The 14,629-nt window shown below is 41.1% G+C and overlaps 1 protein-coding gene across 4 annotated transcripts in view; it reads left to right on the forward strand.

Moving 5' to 3' along the window:
- The window catches only part of CDON (cell adhesion associated, oncogene regulated), a 117,491-nt gene extending 107,991 nt beyond the window's left edge, over window positions 1-9,500 (forward strand). For all 4 annotated transcript variants that reach the window (XM_083588351.1, XM_083588349.1, XM_083588352.1 and 1 more), the window contains 2 exons: window positions 4,503-4,756; window positions 5,274-9,500. In XM_083588351.1, coding sequence (XP_083444477.1) covers window positions 4,503-4,756; window positions 5,274-5,437 — 418 coding nt within the window. In that variant the 3' untranslated portion in view covers window positions 5,438-9,500. The remainder of the gene's footprint in view (window positions 1-4,502; window positions 4,757-5,273) is intronic.
- The last annotated feature ends 5,129 nt before the right edge of the window (window positions 9,501-14,629 follow it).

Below are 14,629 nucleotides of genomic sequence, written 5' to 3' on the forward strand. Positions count from 1 at the left end.
GACTTCAGATCAATGGCAGGCTAAACACCACATCCAAAAATGTAGCATCAAGCAAGAGAATTTCCAGTTTCCACAGATGCACATATGTCATTTCACATAACATTTATAAGAGTCAACAGGAGAAATGAAGCTGTCCAAGAACCAGCCACAAGGTTGGGTGTGGCTCACTGCTTAGCACTGGATACATTTGGCTGCTTTTAGAGTCCTGAAAACAGTTCCATCTTCAAATGTATAGTATCTAGTTGCCACAAAGGCCATCCATCGACACAGAAAAATGCTCTTAGGAAGCACAATGTCAGAAAAGAACAGCTGTTACAAGCTCATCATTTTTAGACTGAAAGTTTCATGCTGCAACAGACAATTTCATTATTCTAAAAGAAGCTAACTGCATGTGCACATCAAGAGAAACTGGGTGATTGGATAGAACTAGTAATAAAGATAATCAAGCAGAGGTAACATTGGGTATAATATTATCATTGTTAGATATTTCCACTTTACTCTTTTGTAAAAGGTGCCAATCCTCCCCCCCCCCCCAAGTTTATTAAATGACAACAGCAATAACTAGTTGGGAGAATCAGAGTGCCATGTATGCCGCCAAACGTCTCTGCACATGCACCTGAATTCTTTGGCTTTTCCATTTCAACTGCAACTCCTTTAGGTGCACCAGAGGCTGCTCTAGTGAGACTATCGCATTTCAAGAGTGACTCTTTGGGGTCCATAGTGGCAGGAATGAGAAGTCACAGCATGGGGGTTGGGGAGAGGAGGTTCAGTCAACATCTCTTTAGTCTTACCCTTGGTTTTTGCAACTTTCCATTAGCAAACATTGCACACCGTAGTCAGCGAGAAACCACTGTCTGTCTGCAGGGGACACGTGGAATGCCCTGGTTGATTACCAGGGTTAATTTGGTCTTATTTTGCACACAGCTGACCCTTTTGGGCCCTTAGATCAAACAAACTCAACATTTGAGGATCAATGCTAATGTTTTCCTGGTCAGACTGTTTTAAATACACCTGGGGTAATAGTTCTCTTTTACAGAAGATAAAAAGCACTCCTTGTGTTGGCTGTATATTTTGAGCTTCGTGGCTTGTGGAGTAAGGGGAAAACCCTCATGCAAACATTTTTAAGTTTGTTCATTCCAGAATATAGCCAGTTTCTTGCCCTTCAGTGTAAAACAAGCGGAAATTAAATGGCTTAGTCAGGAGCCATTCTTAATTCCTTTGCTGTCAACTTAAGTAAGCACAGCTTCTAAAATAGATGATTGTACCGTAGAACTGTGTAGCAGTTCTGTGGTGTCAGTTTTTCTTAGTATTGAGTGTGGTGCAGTCATCGCAGTCTTCTCTAATCAAAGACTGATGTAACTATGATTCCAGGATTGCACAATCTCTACTTATAGTTGCCTGTGTTTTGAGTCAGTCACGTATTTATGTGTTTATTACTTTAGATGCACAAAGCGAATAATGTTTTATTTTAAAGAAAAAGTTATCCCCCAGCATTCAAGCCATTCTGCGTTGCAAATTTTAAAGCAAATGTACTATCCTTTCAAATAGAATCAGACAAAAATGTAGTAGCAGATCTATGCTGACTATCAAAAGTCGGATTTTACAGGTCTTCTGTTAAAAATACACAAGGAGAGTTAATTTCATGATTATTGTTAGACCACAGTGTGCACATCAGCATTTGCCTCTGCTGTCTCCATTTGTGATTCTTTTTGGGAATCTCTGTGATTCTTGCAATAGGATATGGGAAGGATCTGATTGCTCAGGTAGGGGTGAGGTTGCAATTGTTTTGATATGCGCACTTTGACTATACTATTGGAAGAGCAAAGGCTCCTAAACAGAGGTTCTTAGTTGCTGCCTTACAGATGTGGAACTCCCTTCTAGATTTCCATTGAAGTCTCAGCCTGGATACCTTCCAGAAGTATTTTTAGGCTAGGTTTACACGTGCAGCAGAATTTATAAAAACTCCTAACCCACAAGGCATGTCGCAACTGTAAGTCAAAACATAACAACTTACCAATAATAGAACTGTTAAAAATATACAGCAACAGGTTTGAATTACTCAAATCAAGCTAAAAATGTGGCAGAACAAAGTCTTTTCAATTCACATAAATGACATTAAAGAAGGGACCAGTTGACTCTCCCAAAGACCGTTCCAGAGTCTAGACACTGCAGCCAAGTATGCAGTATCCTGCTGGACCTATGATGACAGTGAGATGCGGAGCATGGCCTCTAAGAAGATAGAAACATTGTTATATGATCCCCATATTGGTTTAAAAGCCTTGCCAGGAATAGAACCCTTAGCTGTAATGAGGGGAGGTTTTAGCTGAGCATTCAAAAGCATCTTTCCACCTGTAGTCTGATGTGATGCAGTCCATTTTACTGCCTCATTCTAGGACAGACATAACCTTCCCTGTTCTGGCTGGCTTTTAAAGCTCAGACGTAAAGAGGTATAAAGTGACTTCTGTATGTAAATTGTGTAAATGCAGCATCAGGTTTTTTTAACTTGGTAGAGTTGTGCTGTGTCTTAGCTGACAGTGCTTAAGCATCCTAATGGCATATAAAATGGAATAAATAATCCTCTAGTTGGTAAATGTAGGAGATGCAAATGTATATTTGGGGTAACTCTCAGAGTCTCAAGATGTGGGCTACGACCTTCCTGGGGGGATTGTGAAATAGTCGTGGGAAAGTTATGCCACAAGAACTTCATGGAATAATCCAGCAGTGCTAGAAGACATAGACAGACGCTGGCTGGTAACTTGTGCAAGGAGCAGCTCAGTTCCTTGTCTTGGCAGAAAATATAGAAATGGAGAAAGGGCAATAGCACTCCTGCTAAGGTCTTGAATGTCCATTTGTTCAAGTACATAGGTTCTCACACGGTACAGAAAGATATATGCTGCTCTGTGCTACATTGTCTAGACACTCTTCCGCTATGCACAAGGTTAAGGGAGCCTGAAAGTTTTTTAAAAAAAATTAAGAGGATGGCTTGTTAACTTGAGACACATTTTAAATATCCTGCAAATAAGAATCTTGCAGCTTGTGTTGTATTTGTCCATATGAGTGTTCCATTTGTGAAATGAATCTTATCTCTCTCCATTCACATTCCTCCTCTGAATCCACCTCTTCTGTGAATCCTGTGCCCTGACTTCTTAATCTTGATCACAAGCCAAAACACAGTCTCTGTGTATTTCCATCTGCTCACATTCATCCCCTTTAGCTCTGTTGTCTCTCATCATGACGAAATTTAGACTGTAAGCTACTTGCAGCAGGGCGACTTTTGGGTTTCTTCTGTAAAGTGCAAAGCACGTCGTTGGCACTGTATAAATAACAAAGCATTTCTAATTATGATTCTGCTTCTGTGGCTAAAGAAAGTTCCACATAATAAGCTCTCCGTCTGTAAAGCTAAATATTATGTAGCTTTAGGATGTATTTTGACAGCCATTGTGAATAAGTGGTGTGGTTGCCAAGGAATAATTTAAGACAGAGCTTCATGTTAATCATCTTCTTCCTAGGAGATAATTATGGAGAGCTAGCAAACCGTAGTCAATGAAAAGTGAATGAATTCAAAGAATGTATATGCCAGTAGTTCCTCTACTTGGTGGAAGAATACTTTCTATGTTTTATTTCAAGTTCTCTTAATAAACCCTGTAACAAGAAAAGGTTTAATTTAAATCACTGTAAACACGTATATATGTGAGAGGATGAAGTGCAGTGTCAAAATATTTTTGCTACTTCTATCATAGTTTTGGAGAATATTCTTAATTGTTCACATGCTTTGTGTCCCAGATTTTCAGTTCATATGCCTGTCCTAAATAGATATGGGTGTGCTTTGGTTTCTCATTTGTTTAGTTACAAATAATATAGTTAAGTACTTGTTAGCATATATCTTGAAAGTTGAAAAAGCAAGTTGATAACCACCTCAGTGTCCTTAGAAGCTGGTTCTCCAGCTGCAAACATTTATAGCACTGGCAGTTTCCCAACACTTTGGATTAGCTCTGGGCATGTCTACAAAGGATTTTAGCTGTAAGATGCCTTTTTTTGTTGTTCAAAGGCTAAGTAGATTCCGCTATAAGGAATTGACTTCCTTCCCTGCTTGACTAGTCTTTCACAATCCAGAATGAGAGAGAATTATCAAAGATTCTTTCTGGGAAGGCTTAAAAAGCATGTTCTCACTTTCTAAGTTTACAATGCTGAAGAATCCAATATTGAATGTAATCACTCTATCAGCAGCACTTTAACAGAGGTCAAGTTACCAACTGAAAGAGCAAATTGATATTGAAGTTCTTTTTCTTATATTTCCAAAAAAATACCCCATTTAAAAATGTGTAAGAGAGCACTTAGTGGGAGCTGTCTTTTTTTAAAAAATAAAAAACCCTCTATTTTGTACAACTGGGTAATGAAACGTTTATTTAATTTATGAATCACTCTATAAGGTGCATCACAAAGTGATTTACAGTATACTTTATAGTGAGCCATTTTCCATGAACGTGTTTGAATTTTTCTAGGTGCTTCACTAAAACCAGTGGCACTTTTGGAAGCAACCCTGCAGCTGTGATGCCCATCGTAGCACCTTATCAGCAGGACAGTTTAGAAATGAAACCGTTGAATCATATGATGGTTGCAATGTGCTTAGCGTCCACAACCCCCGGATGCAATGCTGAGGCAGAGGAAGACGGCAAGGAGAAAGTGGATCCCCCATCTCTTCGGGACTCCTGTGACCAAGAAAATGTGAATCCACTCAGTACAGATTGTATAGAAGGTACGCCAGCATTTTGGGAATTGTGAAAATATATAGCTGCCTCCGAGGCAGTTGCTTTTTATTTATAATCAGAGCAATTTAGCACAGAAACCAAACTCAGACTGAGATTAAATACTTAAGCTTCTTGTGGTTCCCTGTGCATGTTATGGAATTTGGTGCTGTGGTGCTTAAACTGCGGGCTTCTTTTTCTTTTTTAAAAATGGATTTCATCCAGTACTCTCCTTGGATTATTTGTGGTGACTAAATTGTTTTAAACACTGTGCTAATTTATTTAAATCTCTGCCAAGACCACCTTCGGCTGTGATCTTGTGTTTCAGCAACTAAGATTAATCAAACTAGCTACTTAGGATAGAAGAGCTGCAGGACAGCGGGGGAGGGAGAAATGTTGATGATTCATCAAATAGGAGACTTGTTTCCCAGCCTGTTGGAGCTTGTATGAAGCCTCTTGATAAATTTGATGGTTGTTGAAGTTGCTAATAGACAACTAGATGATAATAGCTGCGTTTTTAATTTGCAGATCACAGTGCACATTTGGAAACATCAGATCACATGTTGAGCTGGAGCCCCCTTATTCTCCAGCCTCTTTCAAAAGACTGTAATGAAAAGACAGAAGGGATTTCAAATGGCGTTACGTTGGACGGTTTGGGGAGTCTTCGACAGCTCCAAGTACAAGAGACTTAAGGAACTGACCTCCTTCCCCTCCCCACTTAAAGCCAGTAACTGCACAGCAGAGTCGCTGAAAGAGACTTACAACAGGATGTTAATTATAAAAAATGCTATTTATTTTTTGGTGTAGTGTCCTATGAATGTATGTTTTTAAGAAAGCCTTTTGCCTTTTCATTTTATTTATGTCTTGAGAAATTCCTTCCCATCCCTCCCAGCACAACACCATTGTGACTATCTGAAGGTATGTTGTCATTACAGGAGACATACTAAAATGTTTTCCACGGACATTGGAAGAATACAGCTTCATTATAGTGCAAACATTTAGGTGAAGTAACTTATTGGATTGGTTCAGATCCAAGTTGATCTTCGGTTTATAATTTACAATTTGGTGATATAACTCCACAGGATGGTTCTGTGCTAATGAAAACAGAATGAACTGTTGGCTATGGAAATTTAAATTGTTATAGCATATTAATGAACTGTTGCCACCTAACTCTAAACACCCTAAAGTGGAAAAACATGGAACTTGCAGTGGAAGTCTGGTTCTCAGTCAGTGCTAGCGAAAACTTGTTAGAAAATGGCAGGACTGAAGAGAGGCTCATTTAAGTGAATGTAGTAGTTGAGGTGTGAAGTTCTTGCCATACTCGTTCCAGATAGTGAAAGGCACAACATGGGCAACAATTAATGGTTGGCAAACACATTATGTAACCCTTACTGTTGGGTGGAAGAATTGAGCATGGGTATTTTGCACCGGCGCCCCTTATTGCCATTCTAAAGTGTTTTGATTTGTTTCCTGATGTTCCTGTTATATGTCCTGTGCATCAAGGAGGGCACATTTTCCTACTTGGGTTAGGTGAGCTTTTTTGAAAGGCTTTGTAGGATGCTTGGGTTTAAAAAAGCAAGGGGAGAATTTGATGTCAGTGATTTAGGAAAGCAATCAAAATTGTTCTGGATTGGAAATGGCTTCTTCCTATCTACCCCCCCCAAAAAAAAGTGTGTTTCTGGAGTTTGCTTTAAGGGTAAATAAGTTCATACACAGTCCACATTAAGGAAAACAGCTTAGAGAGGGAAACACCAGGAGGGAAATGGCCAGAATGGAGGAAGTTGAGAATGGTTGTCCTGGTTAATCCGCAGTTAGAACCTTTATAACTTAACTTTCACAAGATGGAGCAGTATTGAGGAAGGTTTGGGGACAAAAGTGCTAGTTGTTGGTAGTTAAGTTTAGCAACACATTCTATGAAATAGGTCGTACAAACTCACCCTTTCCCAGAAGTTGGTCCAGAAAAGGGTTCTGCTTTGGCTGCTTTATAAATACACTGGAGCATTACACAATCAAGCTTAGAATGTAAGGCCTCTAGAACATTTTGTTCATTTGGTTTAGGTACCAGCTTCAGACTCGACTTGACTTCTTTGTCTTACACCTTCCCAGGGTTGCCAACTTGAATAAAATATTTTTTGTGGGGGGAGGAGCTTCCCAAAAATGATCATGATTATTCTGTGTATCTTCATGGAACTTGGATAATAGGTGTAAAAGCAGGGCAGTCAGGGTTGGGGGTGATGCAGAATGCTTAACACCCTTGTTTCACTTCTTTTGGAGTACAAAATAGCTGCTTCGCCCCGCAGCGCCGAACACTATTCAATGGTTGTGTCAGACTTGCAGCCAAGTTGTACAACACCTGTATATGTAGCTTTAAGAAAGGTGCCTGTGCTTCAGAAATAGCTGAGGGCACAATGTGGACGTCACAAGGCTAGCTGCATATTTCCACCTTCTCCCAGTTTTAACCAGCACAAATAAAACAAACTTACACTTGTAAAACAGCTCCACGAATTGGAGGCACGTAACTCTATATTTGCTGTTGCCCCTCGGCAATATGAATTCATTTTCCTAGCTAGATCCAGGAACTAGAAACGCCCCGTTTGAAGAAGGGGTGAGGGGGGAATAGAGGAAAGGCCAAATATACTGAATAGTAATTGCAAGCCCCTTACAGAAGAGCAGAGGTGATCATAGGTGCAATGTACCATACTGAGTAACATTTGTGTGTGTATTTTGTGTGTGTGTGTGTGTGTGCGCGCGCGCGATAAAAACAAGCTTTGTATTTTTATATCTGTTGCAGCAGTTGTCAAATGCTGTGTGTGTATATAGTGTGTGATTATTTTATATAATATATTATGTATATTATATAATTTTATAAATAAGGCTCCCTAATGAGAATTTGCAGTGCTTATTTGGGTTACTGTGCAAGGACCCCGTTCTTTGTAGGAAATTAGAACAAGACTTGATTCAATTTATAATTAGGCCCACAGACCATCTCTGCTGCTCATCTCCAAACTAAACTAACGGCTGGACACTTCTGAGAAATTACTTTTCAAAGCCTTAGAGGGGGAGTGACAACTAGTAAACGAATGTGACCTGGTGGAAGCAAAGTCCCAGCTGGTTTGGAGACAATTATTATATATGCCTTTTCAAAAAGCAAGAATGTCAGAGTACCTTTGATGTGGGAATTTAAGGGATTCTGGCACCTCTGTCATACGAGGCCACTTCAATTCAAAATAGTCCAGGCAGGTAACATGAGCTTTTTGATGTGGAACTGAGAAGGTCATACTTGGAGGCTGGGAAAGAGTTTGTAATCTGTTGTAGTAGAATCTCATCAAGGACTGCTTTATTTATATTGTGTGACACTGTTTTAAGTGTTTTTCCTTTTTATTGTATTTTATTTATAAAAGTTATATATTGCCTTTATATTTTAGGGGGATTGTGAGTTTTCCCTCAATCATAGGTGTGTAATTATGAACCTTGCAAAGCATAGACAAGTGGCCAAGTTTCTCTGATCCACCCGCTCATTCAGTTCCCACTATCATATTAGATTCTGACTAGTGACTTCTGACCAGGAAACTAAGAAAATCTTGTTTTTGCATGTACTGATGGATAATAATGTGCCTTCCTACTTGGTATCCACTTAAGCTGTCACTGCCTTTTCAAATTCATTAAGCACAATAAATTTGTGGGACTTTTTAATGGCTCACAAAGCACTTTCATAAGACTTACAGCATCTTGTTTAAAATCTTTAGAATGCTAGCTTCTCAATGTTTCTAATCCTCATGTCTTCACAGAGCTTTGGAACCAAATAAGCAAGTAGAAGTCTAAACTCCACATTCATTCTCATGCTTTTAGTGTTTAGCAGATTTTCCCTGAATATTTCTCATATACAAAATTCATGATCAGAATATATTACTGCCGCAGATGAACTGTTGCATGTCTGTCATCAGTAGTTTGGCATCTGTCCTCATGGAAAGATGCAGATTATGTTAAAGCAGAAACAAAATGCACAATTTTGGCTTGCGATAGGTTAGATGTTCTCCTTTTGTTCATCCTTAAGGTCTCTGACTCATTAGAAGGGCTTCTGACTAATTTAAAATGGCAAGAACTGATGCAGCGATATATTATTATACCACAGCTATCCATGTTATGCATGGCACTAGCAAGTCTGTAAGTCCAAGCACAAAATTGGCAAGTATGTCCCACTGAAATCTGTCCTCCTTACTTCAATATAAGGAGCCAGTGCTGGGAAACCACTTCAGCTTTGACAAGTTTTTTTTTTAACAACTTTCTTGATGGAATATGTCCTGCCTATGGAACTGAAGTGTTTCTCAACCTGGTGCCCTCTGTATGTTGCTGGATTACAATTTCCGTAATCCCGAAACATTGGTCATACTGGCTAGAGCTGATGGAGTCCCACAACTTGTGAAGGGTACCAGGTTAAGGGATACTGGTCTTCATTATAAAAGGTCTTATCCCCCTCCAATCTCTTAAAAGCAACTTGGTTAAATAAAGTATTGCTGTCTAAGCAGCAAGCGTTCTAATATTTGTAATTCTTGTTCTTTTGCAAATAAATGGTTTTAAAGATGCATGTCTTTTGTATCATATAGAAAAAAATACACTATATTTTCCTTTAAAAGTTGTAATATTCTTTTTTAAAAAAGAAAATTGTACATATGTTTAAATGATGTAGGTTTGAGCAGGATTTTCCTTGTTTTTAATATTAAAGAGAATGCTGCTGCTTTGGTGTAATAGTTACAATTGCTGTCTGGTGTTTCAGTCTCCAATGTTTAAATCTGAATTCTCCAGAATTATGGATTCCAAGTGCTATGCCAAGTAAGTTAACTGCTTAACGCTGCTTTGTTATTGCTATTTTGGTATTAGTAGTTGTACACACAACATTTCTCTCTCTCACTCACACACACACACACACACACACACAGCTGCGCATCATAAAATGAAACGATTGGTTAGTATACTATGTTTACCCCGGACATATGGGGATATTTTCAGGACCTTTTCAATAGTTGTGCCCTGGTTTTGGAATGCACTCCCCAGAAAAGTTCCTCTGGCACCCACCCTGATAGTTTTCCTACAACAGGTGAAGTCCTTTTTTATTTCCCCAAGCATTTTTTACTGAACCCAATAGATCAATTGGGTAATTTTATGCTGCCCTCTATAGGTTTGATGTTTTTTAGTTTATACATAAGTTTATACATACATTATTTTATGGTGTTTAAATTGGTGTTTGATAATACGTTTGGAATAATAATAATAATAATAATCACAAATAATAACTAATTTCAAATCCACTATTTGGCACACACCTTATTTAAATGGTGACAGTAGGCCAGCCTTCTCTGACCTTGTGCCGTTCCGAAGTGTTGAACTATAACTCCCAGTATTCCTTAACCATGGCTGTGCTGCCTAGAGCTGATGGGAGTTATAGTCCTGACACCTGGAGAGCACCTGGTGAGGGAAGGCTGCGCTTGAGGATTACAGTGCTTCCATGTGTTTGCCACTGCCATCCCATAACCAGCTGTTGCTACACCGCATTGGTGTTTAAAACTGCTGTGGAGGTTTCATATAAAATAGCAACCCAAGCACTTACTATGGTTGCCTTGCTCTGGGGACCAGTTTTTCCAGCAGACAATTAGAACAGGCTTGTAATAATTGTGGAATTGGATGCCACTTCAGGGACCAAAAGCAAACTGCACCTTTTTCACATAACGTGTATACTGCCAAGCCTTGTGTATTTTTAATATTGCCTGTTGTGGATCTGTGTTACCTGTCTAAATGGCCTTTAATGTTTGCAGCATTTCAGTTATCTTCCACAACTGTCAACTCTGAAAAGGGCCCCTAATGAAGTTTAGAAGTGTTTTTATAAAGATGAATAAATATACATAAGAAGCCAGCTGCTGAATCAGGCCAGGGGCCCATCTCGCTCATCACCCTGTTCTTATAGCGACCACCCAGATGCCTGGGGGAAGTTTGGAAGCAGGACCTGAATGCTACAGCATTCTTCCCTCCTCACCACCTCAAGAGAAGGACATAAGTTGAGAAGCTCCTAGATTGCTCTAAGGGAAAGTGTAGTGTAGTCAAACCAGCCTGTGAAACTGCTCTGAACCAAGACTGCTTCCTGCAGTTGGTCAGACTGCCTTGTTTATAAAATCTTACACCAGAAATCCTGCACTCAAAATTCCCTACAAGACCCCTCTCCAGCTATCTCTGAGCAGCCACTGCCTTAAAACTGGACCTGCAGCAACGCCTCTACAGCTTCTATATCACTCCTTAGTCCACCCATCCTCATATAATTGGTCAATGCATTCCACTGGTACTTTGGATGACTTTTGCAACACCCCTATCTTCTTGTTTCAACTTTTTGAGCTGTTGTTTTGCCTGTCTAAGTTTCCACAAATCCTATGATCGCTCTTAAGAAGGTAGGAAATGGAATCCTACTTTCTATCATGGCCTACGGAGACAGTGGATATTGCAGCCTCAACATGTTCCCCAAAACAAGATTCCTTGAAGGTACCTGCTTTTAAAGTGTACCCTGATCCAGATCCTCAGAGTGGGTTCCTGTGATTTGAATCGCATAGTTGTGAATTATTTCCTAGCTGCGTGGCAATGATGGGCAAAAGCAGTACTTGGTGTTAATGCAGCCCTTAAAAGGAAATGAATCTTTACAAAGTCTGGAGCCCAGTGACAATGGCTGAAGCCACATGGACCCGTTGGACTCAGGCAGAGGTCAGGAACTTGTGACCCACCAACAACAACCTTGACCATTGGCCATGCTAGCTGGGGTTGATGGGAACAGAGAGTCCAACAAAATCTGAATGGCCACATGTTCCCAATTTCTGGGCTAGGGAACCTTACAGAAAGGCAGAATGTGGTGGTCTGTCTTTTTAATTGCAGAGAAACCGGTTACGCAGGAGTTGGGCTTCCAGTGACCGAGGCACAAACTTTTCTTTGGTGTAGATATTAGAAGAGAATGTCTGTGTGGTTGTGGTGGTATGGTTGCTACAACAAAATGCACTGTGTACAGAAATTTGATCGCAAGCAGGCAGATTGCTTGGGTAGTGAATGCCGTCTCCCACCGATCCCTTAGACAAGCTGGGAGGGGGGAGAATATGTCTGGGTCTTTGCCTGGGCCTTGTTTGCTGAAGAGTCTCATTGTTCCAGTTGCTTAGGGCTCCTGTTTTATTGGCCCAGGCAAGTCGCTAATGAGAGATGAGAGGATGCAGGGATTCCATGGCAGATGAGACCGGGTGGGTGCTTGTGGGGCTGGCAGTTCCCACAGTTTTTCTGACTGTCCTCTTGGGAGACAATGAAAGGAATGTCTCCTATGGTTAAAGTAGCTGTTGACATCCTATGTTCTTTGGGGCACTGGATTTAAAACTAGGAGGGATTAATCTGATGCAGTCAGAACTTCTGTTAGCATGTGTGCCCCTAACCACCCCCTTTCTCATTCATTTCAACAATGAGCTGAGCAAACAACTGGCTCTTCAATCCATTCCTCTGTCCCTGATCATCAGCTCAGCCTCTCCTCCACCTGCTAAGATTTGGACCACCATAAATCACCTAGGAATGGCTGTGTTGATTTCAGCAAAAATAAATAAATGGGAGGGCAGGTACACATCAGTAAATGAATGTATAAGCTGCCTTTCCATCTTGAACAGAAGATCCAAAGGTCACATGTTGGAAACAGAGAAATAGAAAGAGCAAAAGTAGCCAGTTCGTGAGCTGAAATCAGTCAAGGGAGTGATGCTGTTTGACTGATGAAACTCATTGCAACAATAGCCAGTGTGTTGAGCCACAGCTTGGTGGCATTGTGTGTGCGCAGGCATGAGACATGGACATGTTTAGCCCCTGGCTAAATCTCCATTTAAAGCAGGAATCACAGCATTCACAGAACTTACCTAGGCAGCATTTAAGGGTATTGCAAGAAGGACTTGCAAGCAACCTAGAGCCATGGCTACAGGCTCTGTCTGTAGAGCCATTATTAGCTCCACTTTTCCATACCGGATTAGACAGTTTCCCAGTCTTTTCAGGCAAACTCTATCCCCAAGGAAGAAGAAGAAGAAGAGAAGAAGAAGGAAAAAGCCCAAGGGTGACAAAGGGGGTGGGGTGGGGTATCATTAGTAATAACTTGTGGTGCAGTAATTTTGGACTATTGTCTTACAGTGACAACACTTTTTAGACAGTGATGTGTATAATTCACTTCACTTCAAGCTATGGGAAACCAGTCCTCTGTTTATGCCAACTTGCCTGCTCATGTTGCTAAGTGGGACCCTGGATGCCTGTTCCAAAGTCTTGATGATGCCACTGGCAAGAGTTGTGGTGCTCTGACTGGGTGAAGATTTCTGCACATGGTTCTTGGGTATATGAATTTTGGGGTGATTTACATCACATGCTCAAGAGAGCTCTTAAAATTATCCTTCTCCCTGGACCATACCATATCAGACAGTGGGATGTGGGGGTTGAACTGCCTGGGTGAATACTCTCTCCCACCCACAAATTTCAGGGTAGAGAAGAACTAATGCAGCCTAGCAAATGACAAGAATTCTTACCTTGGTAGGAGATTCTCTCACTTTCAGCATTCCAGGTGCTGTTGATGTGCAGGAGCATTCCAGTGTGCAACTGCTCCACCTCCAGTCCAATAATACAAAATAAGCTCTAAAGTGCAGCGTTCTTCCAGTGGCCCATCCGTTTTTGTTCCTTGGTGTTCAGGCCATTTATCACCACATTAGACCAGAGATTGACAATCAGTGGCCCTCAGGTGTGGTTGGACTCCAACTCCCATCAGCCCCAGCCCAAATGGTCCATGATGATGGGAGTTGGAATCCAAAACATCTGGAGAGTCACAGGTTCCCCACTAGATCCCAAAAAAGAATCTTCTTCACCTCCAACAGCTAACCTATAGCCATTGACTTAGAAGTTGTCTCATATTTGTGCAAGAGATGGACGCAGCCATTCCCAAGGAGCAAAATAAATTTGCAAAGCCCTGAAATGGGTGCATGATACAATCACACTGGGGTTCCCAAACTGGGAAATTAGTCCCTTGGTTACCACACTTCTTCTTGGACCTGGGGCTCCAGATAGACTACCCAGCCTCCTTCAAAAGACAGTAAGGAAGAGGTGGTCTAAGAGTCTAGGCTGAGCAGAGACGTCAGACCCATTTCAATAGATTCGTCCAACCATTTCCATCAAGCAAGACTGAACTGGAGGGGCGGCAGGGAGGGTATAGCTATGGCAAATAAATATTCCCTGAGTTGTTGTGGATCAAACACAAAGGTGACTGTCAGCTAGTCACAAGGGGCAGACATGGGTAGAGCTGTGAGGGCAGCTTCTACTGCAAAGGCAATCACCACGAGACTTTTATTGCTCCTCTATCTCCAAAGGGCACCCATAAGAGTGAATTTAACTTGTAGGATGACCATTGGGGAGAAAGGATAGCATCTATCTCTACCAAAATGGCAAGATCCGACCTGGGACTGTGCTTCTATATCTTTTAAATGGAGTTATTTAAATGCAGCACTTGACCTGACACCTGCTTTCTGCAGGCACTGGGTGCACAAGGGAGTTCCCTATGGGCAGGTCCCTTGTGCAGGCTAATCCAGAAGCCTTGGCTCTACTGCTCATCAGCTGCTCTTCTTTGCCAATACAAAACCATGAGTACACTTTAGGGCTTCTGATGGTACATTTGCAGCCACATTTCTACTTGCCCCACATCTTGTGGTGTCTGGCATCAGGCAGGTGGGTGTGGTTTTGGCCAAGTAAATGTGTTTAGGATCTGGATGGTAGGTTAGTTTGGGCCCTTTCTTTGGGCTCCTTCGCACTTCCCCTTGTCCCGTGCCTAGAAAGTATGGCTTTGAGCTGTTTTGCCTTTG

Source organism: Podarcis filfolensis (assembly GCF_964270895.1).
Source record: "Podarcis filfolensis genome assembly, chromosome: 15".
In the NCBI taxonomy this organism is placed as follows: domain Eukaryota; kingdom Metazoa; phylum Chordata; class Lepidosauria; order Squamata; family Lacertidae; genus Podarcis; species Podarcis filfolensis.